Source organism: Sinohyriopsis cumingii, chromosome 9 (genome assembly GCF_028554795.1).
Source record: "Sinohyriopsis cumingii isolate HCF-2022 chromosome 9, ASM2855479v2, whole genome shotgun sequence".
NCBI classification, from domain to species: domain Eukaryota; kingdom Metazoa; phylum Mollusca; class Bivalvia; order Unionida; family Unionidae; genus Sinohyriopsis; species Sinohyriopsis cumingii.
In genome coordinates, this window is record NC_142969.1 from 14,001,163 (window position 1) to 14,017,950 (window position 16,788).

General features: G+C 36.7%; 1 protein-coding gene across 3 annotated transcripts in view; it reads left to right on the forward strand.

Annotated features, from left to right (window-relative positions):
* The window catches only part of LOC149791301 (uncharacterized), a 49,519-nt gene extending 36,863 nt beyond the window's left edge, over positions 1-12,656 (forward strand). For all 3 annotated transcript variants that reach the window (XM_089969831.1, XM_089969830.1, XM_089969832.1), the window contains 2 exons: positions 5,324-5,397; positions 10,082-12,656. In XM_089969831.1, coding sequence (XP_089825957.1) covers positions 5,324-5,397; positions 10,082-12,028 — 2,021 coding nt within the window. In that variant the 3' untranslated portion in view covers positions 12,029-12,656. The remainder of the gene's footprint in view (positions 1-5,323; positions 5,398-10,081) is intronic.
* Positions 12,657-16,788: the final 4,132 nt, after the last annotated feature.

A 16,788-nucleotide genomic window follows, 5' to 3' on the forward strand; every position in this document is an offset into this window, starting at 1 on the left:
TGCTGTTATATTCTGTTGAGGGCTGTTCCAGTAAAATACATCGAACCCAAGGCACTTTAAATATAGAATAGACACCCATAAATGCAGTTTAGAATTTTGTATTGTTTCCACATCAGTCCTTTGGGTAATCTGAGTACCCTAGCATATATATTTTAAAAAGTGCCTTCACTGGGTACCATGTATGTTAAAATGGAATAGCCATTATGGACATCTTCCAGGTTATGAACAGCTGTTAATCTTAGGTGTTAATAAAGGATATAAAAGACTTGGCTTGAATTCACCAGCAGAATAAAAAAATTGGACTTAAATTATGCCTTAATTCTAGAATCTAGCAATCTGGTGTGGAATCCAAAAACTTCTGGGCTTGAGTTTTATTATCAATCTGTCAGATGTTAGAAAATGAAATTATATTACAGTTCATTGAAAATGATCTTAAAAGTAAAAAACTTTGCAGTTTGTTGAAAATGATGTCACAAAAGTAGAGCACTTTGCGGTTGGTTGAGCACAAATCTCCAGCTCTTAACTCCACGTCCGACTTAAAATCATGTTTGAACATCTGTCTGATGGGTTTGGTTTTTGCAAAATATTTCTAAGTTCTGAATGATACACCTTGGCCAAAAGTCATGGACAAGGTGTACTTGATGTTATAAAGAAAAGGTCACTTTGGAGTTAGGTCCATTGCTGAGGTGAAAATAAACCTTGTTTCTATGCACTAACTTTATTCCAAGGCCATGTACCTAACCAGACTTGGTGGATGTTTTGCATGAGGGGTAAGAATTAAACCTATTGATTTGGAGATCAAAAAGTCAAAGGTTAAGGCTACTAACATACTAAATGATAGTGTAAAAGTAAATAATGAATGATGAACTACATCCGTCACATAATGGGACAAACTTTTAAGATGGTTCATTGTTATTGGAAATGAAGAATTTATAGATGTTGGAATAAATTGAATTTAAAAAAATAAAATTGCTTTCTACATTACAACCTTGTTCTGCACTAATGCTTTTTCATTCAACCTTTAAATTGTTGGCCTTTTTGAGGAAAGGAAAAAACCTTCTGCTTAAGGGTTTCAGAAGTCAAGTTTACTCGCCCTTTGGCCATTTCTATCCGGCTTTGGCATTCCATGCTAGTGTCTATACATAGGACTATTAAATATTATAGTTGTGCATCACCTGTTGGTTGAGATACGGTATGTAAGATGACACTTGGGTGGCAATACAATACCTGCCATTTTATTGTTACACAGTAGGTACTACAATACAATTTGAAATACAGGAGTGACAGTACAATACAATATGTATTACAATACAGACTACCTGTTTGTCTTTGCATGTAGTATCTACGTTGCTGTGTTGGCCTTGTAAGCAGTGACAAGGTTATTACAATTATATGAGTATGTCTTGACTGTAGAATCTGTGCATGGTTTTGTTACCTCACTTGGCCATGTGAGCAAACTGCATGGCCCTGTTAGTCATCAGTCGTCTGTTATCTTGCTGACAACATTTGCTTGTTACCACTCTGGAGGCAATGTTTTTTTTTATACAGTTTTGATCACACTTGAAATAAGGTTTATATCGATATCTAGGATGAATTCGAAAATAAGTGAAAGTTGTGCATATTAATGAGTTGATACTGCATCTGACTGGCTGAACTTGTTACCATATTGGATGCCATCTCTGATCCAATTCTGGTACAATTTGCAGTATCATCATGGGTTGATAATGAGATCACACATTAATGAGGTGATCTTGCATCTGATTGGATGAACTTGTTACCACCTTGGATGCCATTTCTGATGTAATTCTGGTAAAACTTGGGATATTAGCATCACAATTAATGAGGTGATCTGGCATCTGATTGGATGAACTTGTTACTTCTAGACCAGGATTGATTAATTTTTAAGTAAGGCTGGTAAAATAGGCTTGAGTCATCAAGACCTTAGATCGATGCTACTATGAACAAGGTAGGTGTGTATTGATGAGCTGATTTTGAATCTGATTGGCTGAGCTTGTTGAAACTTTAGTAACTTTTTATAAGTATATTTTTTATCAAACATAGTAAATAGTCGTTATGTTGACAAGACATCCAATGATTTTTATTATAATGAAGATTATACATGTATAAATGAAATTTAGTGAAAATATTTTAAAATTCATATTCTTTGTAATCACTTTGCTGTCTCTTAACATAATGTTCTTTACTGTTTACAAGAAAGTATTGGAAGTAGTATTTGACAGTAAGTAGAGTTTTGATGTTAACTTGGTGCTTCCCATTGCAAATCAACTTTAAAAAAAAATGTTATTTTACAGTACAAAGCGTGTACAATTTATTTGATTAATTTGTAACAGTTAGCAAAATAATACACCTTAGGGATAACAATTAACAATGTATCATTATAACTGGAGAAAAATAAAAAAAATATATAGAGCATCTAAATAGATGAAAATAATAATTGGCATTTTTTATATTGTATCATATTTGATGCCTATTACTCGCTAATTATTTGAATTTTTAATTTTGTGTATTTTTTTTACTTTTAATAATATATCCCTCAGTATGCTTTTCTCCAGTAGCCTCGGATATATTATACCTGGAGTAAAGACTCCCATGGCCTAAAAACTAAACTAAAAACAGAAATGGAAATAAAGTTTCAGTGTGTGTGCAAGTCGTGTGACTTCTTAGACCACACATTAAAGCTTCATCTGAAATTTTATAAGATCTTGGATGAGTTTGATTATATGCAAGTGACTGCATAGTAATTAGGCCTTTATCTAATAGCAAGTGACTGCATAGTAATTAGGCCTTTATCTATAAACAAGTGACTGCATAGTAATTAGGCCTTTATCTATAAGCAAGTGACTGCATAGTAATTAGGCCTTTATCTTTGGCAGGATGCCTGAAACCCAGTACATTTCCAGGTTGGAGTCTTTGATACATTTAAGGGGTTTATGTTTAAGATTTAGTTTGCCATTTTTGCCTACGACAAACATTATGGGATGAGAAGTTTCTTTTTTTAGCATTAACATTTAATCGTCAAATTATTTGCTGTATATTGTCAAAGAAAATAATGTGATAACGAGAAGTATAGATGAATCATCACCTTAGTTAAACACTGGATTGAGGTTGGCATGTAATTACTGTTGATAATACTTGTGTTATCTTGCTGCAGCATCTGCTCTTATTGTTATCGTTGGTATGATAGAGGCTATATTGAAATGGAAGAACTTGTGCCTAACCTTTTTGCTTTCCTAGTATGTGCAGTAAAATATGTTTCTAACCTAAAGGTAGATAAGTAATAGCATTAAGGTCATTGCATTGGTTTAAAATTGTATGATCATATAATTTATAAATTCCTGAAAGAGCATCACCAACATATACAGGACCTCATAAACTAGAGTTTTCAGTTGTTCTTCTTAATTGGAATTTTTTTCCATAGAAATGAACTATAAAATTGTTCCTGATCAGTATGTCTGTTCAAACCAGCTTAAATTTACCACTCCATTCACTGTTTTTGTGCGACAGTTCAAAAGTACATTGTGGTTAATTTGAAGATATCTTTGTAAACAGTTAGAAACTCGTATGTATTAGTATAGTATGAAGAGGTACTATGTGCTTGTAAATTAGTATATAAAGAAAATACATGTAAACCCACGTAAGTTTATCAATCATTCTGCTTTCATGTAAAACTGGACTCAGTCTCATGCTTGAGAATAATTTAAGTTTTCACTGTTGTTTCATATTAATATGTAAACTAGTTTTAAACTTATGCTAAAAATATTTAATGTATTACAGCCATTGAATCCATATTGGTGTTTGTGTACAATTAATGACATTTACACCTGTGTATATTGGATGTGTCATATTATGTTGTTCTTGTTGTGGGCTTAACACCATTGTTCAGCACATGATAGGCTGTATATTGCAGCCAGTATTTCTGGTGGAGGAAAAGTGCAATGAAAATTATTGACCCATGGGAAGCGCCTGGCAAGCCTTATTGCATACCCACGTTGGCCTAGCCAAAGATTCGAACCCATGTGGACACAGGTAGTTTGTCAGTGATCTTTAAAGGCACGTGCCTTGGACTACTTATCCACCCAGGATCCCACTGTATTAGGTGTGCACAAGAACTTGGGTACAAACATGCTGTAATAGATATACACAAGGACTAGGGTACTAATGTGCTGTGTACATCAGACTTGCAATTCTTAGGTGCATACAAAGATTGCAATATAAACATCATGTGTACATCAGATTTGCCCATAACAGATATACACGAGGACTAGAGCATAAAACATACTATGTGCATCACACATGACCATATTAGGGAGACAGAAAGGCGTAAAACATACTGTGTGCATCAGACATGACCATATTAGGTAGTTGTTGCTGTTGTAGGGTTTAACGCCATTTTTCAGCACACGGTAGGCTATACATGGTGGCCAGTATTAATGGTGGAGGAAGAACCCTGGAAAGAACCACCGACCCACGAGAAGCTACTGGCAAGCTTTCTCACATATCCACATTAGCCAAATCCGAGACTTGATCCCACGCAGACAGCGGTGAGATGGCAGTGATCCGTAATGAAGAGGGCTTTAGACCACTCGGCCCATATTAGGTAGACAGAAAGGCATAAAACATACTGTGTGCATCAGACATGACCATATTAGGTAGACAGAAAGGCCTAAAACATATTGTGTGCATCAGACTTGACCATATTAGGTAGACATAAAGGCCTAAAACATACTGTGTGCATCAGACATGACCATATTAGGTAGACAGAAGGGCATAAAACATACTGTGTGCATCAGACATGACCATATTAGGTAGACAGAAAGACATAAAACATACTGTGTGCATCAGATAGGACCATATTAGGTATGCAGAGGGACAAGGGTATAAACGTGTACAGCAGACATGCCCATAATAGGCATACACAAGAACTAGGGTATCATCCCAAATCTAAAATATTTTTCATGCAAACACAAATATATATATATATATATTTTCTGAATCTAGAGAGGCATCTAAGCTAAACTACATCCCTCACCACTAGAAATGAACTGATTAACTGATTGTGTACCAGTACTTTCTGTTTGTAATGTTTCATATACATTTTGGGTTGCAGATCTAATTAAAATGTACAAAAGATTTGTAATAGGGTTTGGTTTAAGTGCTCCTAGTTTTACCTTTATAAAGGTAATTTTTTTGTTGTTAACATTCAGGTGTGAGCTAGAGCAGGTTTTCATTTGAAATTGAGACAGTAATACTCAATATATATCCTGTTAAGAAGATAGAAAATGGCATATTTCTCTCATTTCAGAATACACGCAAGAATTTCTGAACATCTTGGATAAATGCCCAAGCAAGTTAAAGAAGAAGATTATGGGATGGAAGGTAAATTGTCATGTACATAATAAAGGGGACCTGTGTCTGCCAGTTGTTTAATGTGTTATAATAAGGGTACCACATTAAGTTATGGGTGCCATTTACTAATCACCTTTTCCATCTGTCTCTGGGCAACTTAATGTGTTATAACAAGGGCCTTGCATTGAGGTTGGAAGGCCTGTAGTAATGACCTTTCCTCTGTCTGCTACTTCAAGGGGTACAATTAAGGTCCTACATCATTAGGTATGGGAGCCCAATAATAATAACCTTTCCTCTGTCTGCTACTTCAATGGGTACAATTAGGACCCTACATCAATAGGTATGGGAGCCCAATAGCAATAACCTTTCCTGTCTCTTCATCTGTTCACATGTTCTGTTTCCAGGGAAGTTCTGCAACATTGACAAATGCTGATAACATTTGGTAAATAAATTGCCTAGAACTTGTAGATGTTTCTTTTAAAGGTCTCTGCTATTAAGGTTCACTTTTTTGCCAGTTGGAGTAGCACTGTTTGCTCTAGTGGAGCACTAATTGCATGTTTTTTCTAATACCGTTGTACCTATTTATGCATTGATTGTAGAATGTCAGACTTGAAATCCTAGGTTCACAGGTACAGTATCCATCCAGGCAGTATAGGTCAGCTGCTTTTGATGTGTCCTTGGGACAGGCACTTGACTCCCATTTCCTTGGCATGATATAGCTAATAATTTGTTAAAACTGCTGTTAAAACCAATAAAAAAAATAGTGAGACATACAGAGAATGTTTGTTTTCATAAGAAAACTTTTGGTAGTTCTTGAAAATTCTTTGAATAGTTCTTAGGAACAAGCTTCTGGGGCCATATGAACCATGATGGTGCTTCTAATAATTATTGGATTTCATCCCAAATTGTCAGAAGTTTTTGTATTGCTGAAACCTTGCATGATGTTCAGCATTTTATGTCCTTATTAAGATTGGCAGAATCCTATATTAATTGCACGTCCATCTGTCCTTAGGTCTGTCAGTCCATTTGTCCTTTTATAGTAATTGAATGCCCATCTGTCACTAGATGTCAGTCCATTTGCCTATCCTTTATTAATTGCACATCCATCTGTCCTTAGGTCTGTCAGTCCATTTGTCCTTTTATAGTAATTGAATGCCCATCTGTCACTAGATGTCAGTCCATTTGCCTATCCTTTATTAATTGCACATCCATCTGTCCTTAGGTCTGTCAGTCCATTTGTCCTTTTATAGTAATTGAATGCCCATCTGTCACTAGATGTCAGTCCATTTGCCTATCCTTTATTAATTGCACATCCATCTGTCCTTAGGTCTGTCAGTCCATTTGTCCTTTTATAGTAATTGAATGCCCATCTGTCACTAGATGTCAGTTCATTTGTCTATCCTATATTAATTGCATGTCCATCTGTCCTTAGTCTGTCAGTCCATTTGACCTTTTATAGTAATTGAATACCCATCTGTCACTAGACATCAGTCCATTTGTCTATCCTATATTAATTGCATGTCCATCTGTCCTTAGGTCTGTCAGTCCATTTGTCCTTTTATAGTAATTGAATGCCCATCTGTCACTAGATGTCAGTTCATTTGTCTATCCTATATTAATTGCATGTCCATCTGTCCTTAGTCTGTCAGTCCATTTGTTCTTTTATAGTAATTGAATGCCCATCTGTCACTAGATGTCAGTCCATTTGCCTATCCTTTATTAATTGCACATCCATCTGTCCTTAGGTCTGTCAGTCCATTTGTCCTTTTATAGTAATTGAATGCCCATCTGTCACTAGATGTCAGTCAATTTGTCTATCCATCAGCAATGTGGGTTGCACAAGATAATTATGCTGAAAAGCTGTTGGATCGTAGCTATTCCGCTTTATGCTGATACAACCTCAACAGGCTTCAGTGTCCAGCCTTTTGTGTAATCATTTAGAGAAGCTATGGTCCCTGATGGTCTGTCCACTTTTCGGTTAACTTAACCAAGGATTTTTGGATTTCAACAAATTTTGTCATGTGGCTTTATATTTACGAGACACACAAGGGTAGCAATTTCCAGCTATTGAATAGAGTTATGCCCCCAAATTGTCCATAATTCTGACATTTCTTCTGATATTTGTTTTTGCATCACTTTACCCAGGATTGTTGGATTTCAAACAAATTCATGGGTCGGTGGTTCTTCCTGGGGTTTTCCCGGGTTCTCCCTCCACCATTAATACTGGCCGCCATACGTAGCCTATCGTGTGCTGAAAAATGGCGTTAAACCCCACAACAACAACATCAACAACAACAACAAACAAATTCAGCTGCTTTATCCTGATGTGATCTCGGATGTCTGTAATGTCAGGTTTCCACATATTCATTTAAGAGGGTTATGTCCCCCTGAATGCCCATCTTCCTTGCTCTGCTTTCCACAGCATAACTTTACTAAGAAAAGGTAAATTTAAACCAGATGTATTTTAGATGTTTTGCTGTTTAAAGTTATATTTAGCAAATTGTAGTGGGTCATTTTTATTATGACCCCATCACTAATAGCTCTTGTTGAGCACATATATTAACCCCTCACCAAAGAATGGAATGTAGCATTTGCCTCTATCCATTTGTTGGTTCATTTGTTACCCTTTTTAGTATTTTCTTACCCACTCAGTATTCTTTGACCCTATTTCACCAATGCTTATGTATATGTTGGTATGCAGGTGCATTAGAGAAATAGTAATTAGTCATACCAAACCAAGACACTGTGACTTCATTTGCTCACTTCAGTTATAACAGCTGTTTGATCATTACACCCCATTATCTGGGATTGTGTTTCAACTAAACTTGAAATTTGTATTTAGTCACATTGCTATGAAGAGAAAACAGCCATATTAAAACTAGGTCAGTTTGATTTCACTTTTGTTTTAGTGACTTGTATTTTCAGTTTTTTCTTATTTTTTGTTACACCCTTCATATCTTGACCCTCTTTTGCCTACACATCCTGCCAAATGTAATTTGGCCATACCAAACCTAGTTTAGTGCAACCTGGATTGCATGGTTGGTGACTTGTGTAATTTCAGATATTTGTTTCACTCCCAATATCCAAGATACTATTTTATCTGCACTTGAGAAGAACAATTCGTGCACTTGTAAAAATGTTTGAGTGGATACATATCAATAAAGGTCTCTGAGCTATTCTAAAACTTAATTAATTGACTTCTGTTGTTGTGTCTTCAATTTCTTAAACAGGGTGAGAAAAATAAATCTTTAATCTGTTCCTCCATTGCAAAATGTGCAGTGGAGGGACCAATTGGCCCATTACTAAATATGTTTGTCCTATGATGCAACAACTTGATTATCCATGCTGATGTTAAAATATAATAGCAGTCTCTAACATTCACTGGCCATCGGATACTTTACAATGCAGTCTTTATGTTTATCATAAGTGACCCACACAGTTCAAGTTGAAATATTTCATTTCTAGCTCTACTGGTTATAGACTAGAAGAACTTGTACTATTCGTCCTGAACTACTTGGAGGATTGTTAAAAAGCTTAAACGTGCATTCATCGCAAGGTCTAGTTGGTCCTAAATGAAAATGGTGCACTTGTTCATCCAAATATGGCTGCTACAGTAGCCATCTTAAAAATCTTGATATTTGTTACTCCACCTGAATGGATGGTCATATCATTAGGTTCTTCCTGAAAGTCTTCTGATAGTGTTTTGTTAGTCCTAAATGAAATTGGCAACAATCTGACATACATTTTGATTGCCACAGCGGCTATCTTGAAAACTCTGTTGTTATATGCTTATTGACTGTTACCAGGATTGGAATTAACGTTTTAGAAGTTAGCATGACTCCAATGATGGTGACATATGGTAATTTGGAATGTGTTCCCAAAAACAGATAAACTGTTGTTATGTTATTATTGCTATGAGTTGTTTACTGTTATTACAACTGCTGCGTCAGTGGTCAGTGTCTGAAAATCAACCCTGATCTGTTGATGCCGTTGTCTTTATTTGCAAATATGATAGCCAAAGGAAACCAATCAAATTGCTTAATGCATCCTGCCTCGTGACATAATTCCAGTATCGCCACACTGGAGTGTGTGGTACTGAAATCATAGCATATGTTGGAATACAATCATGAACGAGAGACAGTGGTATTTAAGATAGTATGCATCAAGATAGCTATATATTGTAATATAAAGACACGTTCAATTTGTTTCTAAATGTACCTCAAGCTTCCATAGCATGACACCCTTTAGTTACACGAGGGAGTCTTTAATTCTTCTCTTCCTCACAACACCTCATGACTCTGTTGGGAAATACATGGATATAGGACTGAAAATATGTTCCGGCATGTTCATTTTTGCCCATTTCCTTCATTTGTGTATCAGATACCCCCTCAGTTTCACACCCAAGGGATTGTTTTACTCCATCTTGCACCCCTAGGTTAAATACTAATGTTGCAAAATAAGGCCCATGGACTATGTGTTGGATGCTTAGCCAACTGAGCTATCCTCTAGACTTGATAGGAAAATAAGAAAATCTAATGTTAGTTTACCTATGGTATATGAGGAGGGGGAAAGTGGCTGCTTTCTTATTACATAATTTATTACAGTGAATCTGAATTCGAACTATTTTTGTCCATATCCAAAATGTGATATGGGAAATGTTGAGGATTGTTATCTTGTATGCTTATTTAAAAGATACCGTTCATCTTTTTTTAAGGCTGGAGGAAGAGAACATGCTGTTAAAGATGAAGAATTACAGACTGGGGCCCTACCAGAGAAATGTCATCAACTTGAAAATCCCCCACCTCCTGCAGCAGAGGCTGTATCTAGTTCTGCTGTCAAATCAGATGGAAATTCGGGTCCACAAAGACCAAGTGGTCATGAACAAAAGCTCGATTCACGACAGCAGCCTGGTAACTCCAATGCTTCCTCCTTTTCTGGATCAGTTAAAAAGGAGCATCTTCATCCATATCCTCGGTCGCAACAGCCTGCTTCCAGCAGTAAATCCTCTCAGGAAGGACATGTCGAACGACCATTGTTGGACAGCGGATCATTGCACTTGGCTGGTTCTTTGGCAGCAGAGTTTGATGCAAAAAGGACAAAACCAGATGCCATGAGCATCAAAGCTTATCTAGAACGTAAGGAAAAAGAACGTAAACAAAGTTTCAGACATGAACACAGTCGTCCATTAGCACAACAAAATGCTAAGCATGATCATTTTCAACCGCATGAAACTAAACATGTTCCCAGTGTTTCAAATGAAAAGGAATCTGCGCGTAGTTTTTATAATAAACCAGAGTTTGTTCCTAATGTTTGCATCAATCAAGAGTTTGTGCCTGATATTCGTCTCGCACCGGAACCTTTTCCTAATATTCTTACAAAACAGGAGCCTGTACCAAATATTCAGTTAAAACTGGAGTCTTCTTCAAATGTTGATACACTGGAATCTTTGTCCAGTATGCACAACAGCAGACAAGATTCTGTGCCCAGTGTTCATATAAAAGAGGAGGCTGTGCCCAAAATTATTATCAAGCAGGAGCGTGAAGAAAATTATAACCAAAGTGCTTTAGACAAAAATTATTCCAGTACTGCTGTTGAAAAAAGGCAAGATAGAAAATCAAAGTCTGAAAAAGAAGTAATTCAGAATAGTAGAGTAGAAAGTAAAAGTTTGAAAGTACAGAAAAAGGAGGAAATTCCAAGTGTGAAAATTCATCTCAAACCTATTCCAAGTCCTGGTTCACATGCTGTAAAGCAAGAGAGTTCATCACCGCTCAAGTTGAAAATTTCAACATCCCATTTGAAAGATGAACTCAGGCATAGTGGTGACAAGAACCGTTCAAAGGATCATCCTCACCACTCATCCAAGTCCCAAAGAGGGGACTTGCATCACCACAGTTCTCACTCCTCTCATGAGAAGGCTGCTGATTCTCCTGCATCTGGGACCAATGGAAAACTTAAGTTACATATTAAAATGTCTGATGGACAAAAGCGGACATACCAGAGTTCTTTATCCAATGACTTAGGAGCCCAGTCTTCAAACATTAAACAAAGCCATAGGCGCGAGTCATCCCATGAGGGGAAGCATAGCTGGCACAAGGAGAAGGCTGGCACTTCATTAGATAGTGTGATCCATGATTCGCATCGAGATTCCAGGGAGCGGCATTCACATCCTTGGACAGTGTCAGACCTCATGTCTCAATCTACCTCAGAGATCAGCCATTCTCCCACTCGAAAGAGACGAAGAATCCCATCATCCAGTGAGCAGAAAATGGACCGTGGCAGGCTGAGACGTACATCATCTTCCCACTCCATAGTAGATATGGAATTGTCTGATAATGGATCCTCAGGGGAGATCTTGTCCCCCAATATCAGACAACACAGTTCACACTCTAATCATGGCAGTGGTACAAACTCTCCACACTTTTCCATCCCCCAAGGACAGCAGCATTTCAGTCAAGTTAGTCAGGTTCATCACCAACTACAGCAGTTGATTGAGTTAAAGAGTCGTCACATTGCCCGTCAAATGTCGCAGCAGACCAATATAGGTGCTGGGTTTGATTTAGATGCATATTGTAATCCTTCTCCCCCACCACCCCTCCCAGCTGAACCACCTCCAAGACCCCCTTCACCTCCTTCAGCTTTCCCACCAACTTCTCCCCTTTGATGAAAGTGCAAATTAGATGTTGGGTTTTTTTTTTCCTTTTTTTTTTTTTTTTTTAGTATTGTATTGAATAGTACCTGTTTTTCATTGATATGTGTACAGAATTATTTTCAATTACAAAAGAACAAGTTGTTTAGTGTTCATTTTGTTGTTGTTAAACAAATCATGTGCATATAATGTCGAGATAAATTTTAACAAAATTGATAGTAAGCTTTTGCACGGGTTTATACTTTCAGCTGGCCTCTGAAATGGCCGCAAGGTTCATATTGTATCTGCTTTAGTGTCATGTTGGTGCCAGTCACTGTGTTTATGTGTGAAGAGATCTTAATAGTTAAATGAGCTTGAAAGAGAAGATGATAATGGGTATGTTTGTCTTTCTTAGGGGAAACATGCATCATTACTTTTTATATAATTATTTTTGCATCATTTATTCCTTCTGTTATTTTGTATTGTTACTTTGAAGTGATTATTTTGAATGTCGTATTCCATACAGTGTTAGAAAGAATAACATATGTTGGAGATGCAGGAGCTCATGAAGCAAAATGAAATGTTTAGTACTTGCTGTTAAGATTTTTGATGCACTTATGTAAGGCATTAAAATTCCAGATAAATAAATACGATAAAAAAACTGGATCATATTTTGCCTTGTTTCTTTTTACAGCAGTGGTTCCCAACACCCCAGGTTGCCAGGATTTCTTTTCAGGGTGGCAAAACTTATCAAAATGTGGAAATTGGGTCATGAGGCTCAAAAAAATATTTTTTAAGGTTGCAGCCAAAAAAGATTGGGAACTATTGCTTTACCATATACTCTCCATCATGACAAGCTCAGATAATAATTAATGGAAATGCTAGAAATAGGTTGCACACACACACACACACACACAAAACACTGTTTTTATCTCGCCATGTCTGTGCTTTATATGCCCAAGTCATTGATTTTATGTCACCTGGCCAAAGGCCAACCAGCTCATAACTTGGCCCATAGCGACTTTATAGCCTACTAATTTGATGGTTGTACTCGGCATACAGGCTTTGTGACTGAAAGTGTGCTGGTTCAAACTGGGTCTAATCTTGGATGCACATTGGTAGTTTCATCCTGATTTCTAAAAATTTATATTAAAATATTTACTAAATGCATGCATAATATTTGCAAGCCATGCCATCAATTGCTTTTGTTTAGTAAATAATCTGACCCCTAAATGTGTTCATTCCAGTTTGATCATAATCATGAGAATTTGACATATAGTTTAAATACTCGTCTCCACATGGGAGAAAACGTCACTGTGCTTATCAAGCACAGTCAACAAGGATGAAGTATTTGGTTAGCCTTGGGTAAATGTGCTTTTATGCCAGAGAGCAGTCACTGCATGCAACTTTCTGCATCTTGTTTTAAAGTTGTAAACATGGTCCCTTTCAACACGAGTAATAATATAAAGGTAGGTCGTCGGGGACAAGCAGAGGAAGAAAAACCACCCTTAATGTCTCCTAATTAGACAGATGGGAATTTTTCCTGAAAACCTTTAGTCCTGCAAAGGGGGTATCGTAGGGATAAGTTGTCTGTGCCATGGAAAATAATTTCTCAATGTCACAAGATTAGCTTAACCAATTTAATAAGTTAATAAACATGGCTTCTGTTACTATGGCTGTTCCTGTCCAAACAGCAATATGTGCAAGGAGCTTCTCAATCCAGAGCATATCACAACCTCCCACACAGGACCTGGCTTGGCCACAGAAGGCTTAATGTGCTGATGACCACCACCTAGAGGGTCCACATTTTGGAATACATTGACCCTTCCAAAGCCCTTCAGGAATGTAAATTGAAGAAGAAAAGGCAAATCTTGCAAAAGTTCAAATTTAACTGATAAAAAGGCTGCAAATTTAGCATGTTTTTGAATTTACCTTAGTGTTGAACACCCTCCCTCACACACACACTTTTTAGGTTCTAAAGTTTGAATCCTACCATTGGAGCAGCTTGCATTGGTTATAATGTTGTGTCCTTGGGCAAGGCACTTTACTCCAATTGCCTCAGTATTATATAGCCTACTTGTATTGCAATGTTTTTAATGCACTAAACCAGAAATGTGTCTTTCAACAATTGTTTGTGAACACTGTTGACTTTATGAAAAGACCTTTTATGAAACTTTCTATGTTGCTTGATAAAGGCAAGATATTGTATGAATTTGTTAAACAACAAAATCCACACATAATAAAGTCATACACTGCTCAGATTCGATGACAAAATTACACAGTATATGCTTGATTTACAATCAGTATTTGGTGAAATTCTCCATGTAACGGTGTCTACTGTTGGATGTACAAGTGTGAGATTCATTGACAGTTTTAAATAAATTTGCATCAGAATTAACTAAATGCATGAAAATCAAAGGAGGCGATTGAAATATGACATCGGAGGCCAACAATAAACAGGGATGTACTTGAATTACCACCCATCTACACCAGTCTCATATCACGTGGCCATTATAGGTCACATGATCAACAGTAGTCTCATGAATGCAGTGTGATATTGCCGAAAATGTCGTTGTTGTTGTGGGGTTTAACGCCATTTTTCAACACCCGATTGGCTATACATGGCGGCCAGTATTAATGGTGGAGGGAAAACCCTGGAAAGAACCACCGACCCACGAGAAGCTACTGGCAAGCTTTCTCACATACCCACATTGGCTGAATTCACGACTTGAACCAATGCAGACAGAGGTGAGATGGCAGTGATCCATAACGGAGAGTGCTGAAGACCACTCGGCCACTTGGGGCCCCTCCAAAAAGTTCAAACTCTTAAAATATTTAATAATTGGAATGATTCTTATGGTGTCTAGTTGGTTTTTCAGATATTGTGCTGATCTGATATCCAATATGGCCACCATGGTGGCCATCTTGAAAATATTGTCACTGCACCTCTTAGATGGAATGTCTTGTGAACATTAGTACAAATCCTGTAATATAGTTTCTTGTTGTAAACAAGTAGCAGTTGTGGGGGTGGGTGGGGGCTTTTCCACATATTGAAAAGTTCAGTGCATCTTTCGAAAATCTATGCCTTGAACATTTTAAACATTTACATCAGTTTCTTCTTGTGGCTTAATAAGTATTTTCTTGTAAATTAAACGCCAGGCTTGTATCGTTTGCATTGGTCATAACATTCATTTTTAAATAGCTAAAATAATATAGTTAGGATTTCAGATGATTTAAAAAATGATCTAGGTTCACCCTGCAGAGGTGATCATTCTGCTGATTGGCAGGGAAACAATACTTCTGATTTGGTCAAGTTTGAAATATAAGCTTGTATTGTTCAGATCTTGTATGTATTTGATAACATCCGAGTTTTATGCATATTAATTAGATAGTCTTGCATCTGATTGGTTTACCTTGATACTAATCTAGAGGTCAGATTTATGATCGGGATTTTGATTAAGCTTGTAATATATGCTGAAGCCTGATATCCATAAGATTTTGTGTTAGCTAGATAATGAGTAAATCCATGCACATTAATGAGATGATTTTGTATTTGATTGGCAAAATCTTGTTACCAATTTGGAAGCCATTTTTCTGATCTGATTTTGATATTTTGGAATATGTACTTTTATCATCAGGCACTGTTCAAGCTTAATGAGTGAGATGCACGCATATTAATGAGTTGATCTTAAAATTTGATTGGTTAAGCTTGTTACCACTCATAAAGCCTTTTTTCACAAAATTATGCCTTACGTGTAATGTATTCAGATTATGCTTTTTCTGTATATCCCCCTCCAAACAAAATTAATAATTTGTTTTCTCATTTTTATTAACATCCCATTAATCCCACAGACCATATTCTAGAAAAGAAGGCTTCTATTTAACTATGACATAAGAGTACGCTTGTCCATAGACTTACATGCACTTTCCTAACAGTATTATAGCAGCTGTCCTATTTCCAAGAAACAAACTTTTGACCTCAGTTTCTGTTTATAGCAGCTGTATGGCTTAGGAGAGTACAGACTGGTTTTCTAACTTATGATCTTTGATTGCAGATTCTTTGTTCAAATTCATATCTGGTACAGACCCAGTCTGTAGGTATTTGGCGCTAAAAGTCGAGTCAGATTCATTGTAGTCGATGCGTGTGTTAGAGCAAAAATGTTTTTCAAATAATTTCACAGATGGATTAGGAAAAGATGAAAATTTGATTCAGAGATCAATACGTGAATTACACACGCACTGTTCCATTCTAGGACAGCTTCACGCCCCTTGCAGGCTGTGTGGATAGGAATTTAATATGGTCATGGTGGTAAAACAAAGAAACCTTGAATTAGCTTGTTTTACTAACTCCAATACTAAGGTAGCCTTTTTTTTTACAGCAGAACTAAATTGTGGACACAAATTTCATAAATACAGAGGTGTTATATATCGTGTTTTTAATAAAACATGGACTACCCCTAGCAGAAGAAGACTACATTGATCCTTTCTTCAAACGAATATTTCCTGATTCCAAAGTTGCAGAAAATATGCATGTGCAAAAACAAAATCATCTAATATTGTTTAGTATTTAGCAGAAGATACTTCACTTAAAATTGCAGAAGCCATGAAAACTGGGCTGTTTAGTATTGCAACAGTAGTGATTATGATGACAAAAAGTTGTACCCAGTCTGTGTAAGAGACTTTGGCAACGAAAAGGGCAGAGTGCTTTTCTTTCACTACCAGAATTAACAGCAGATTCCACTGGAGGAAACAATTTTTATTTGCTTGATAATGCTTTGAATAAATATAAGTTGGCA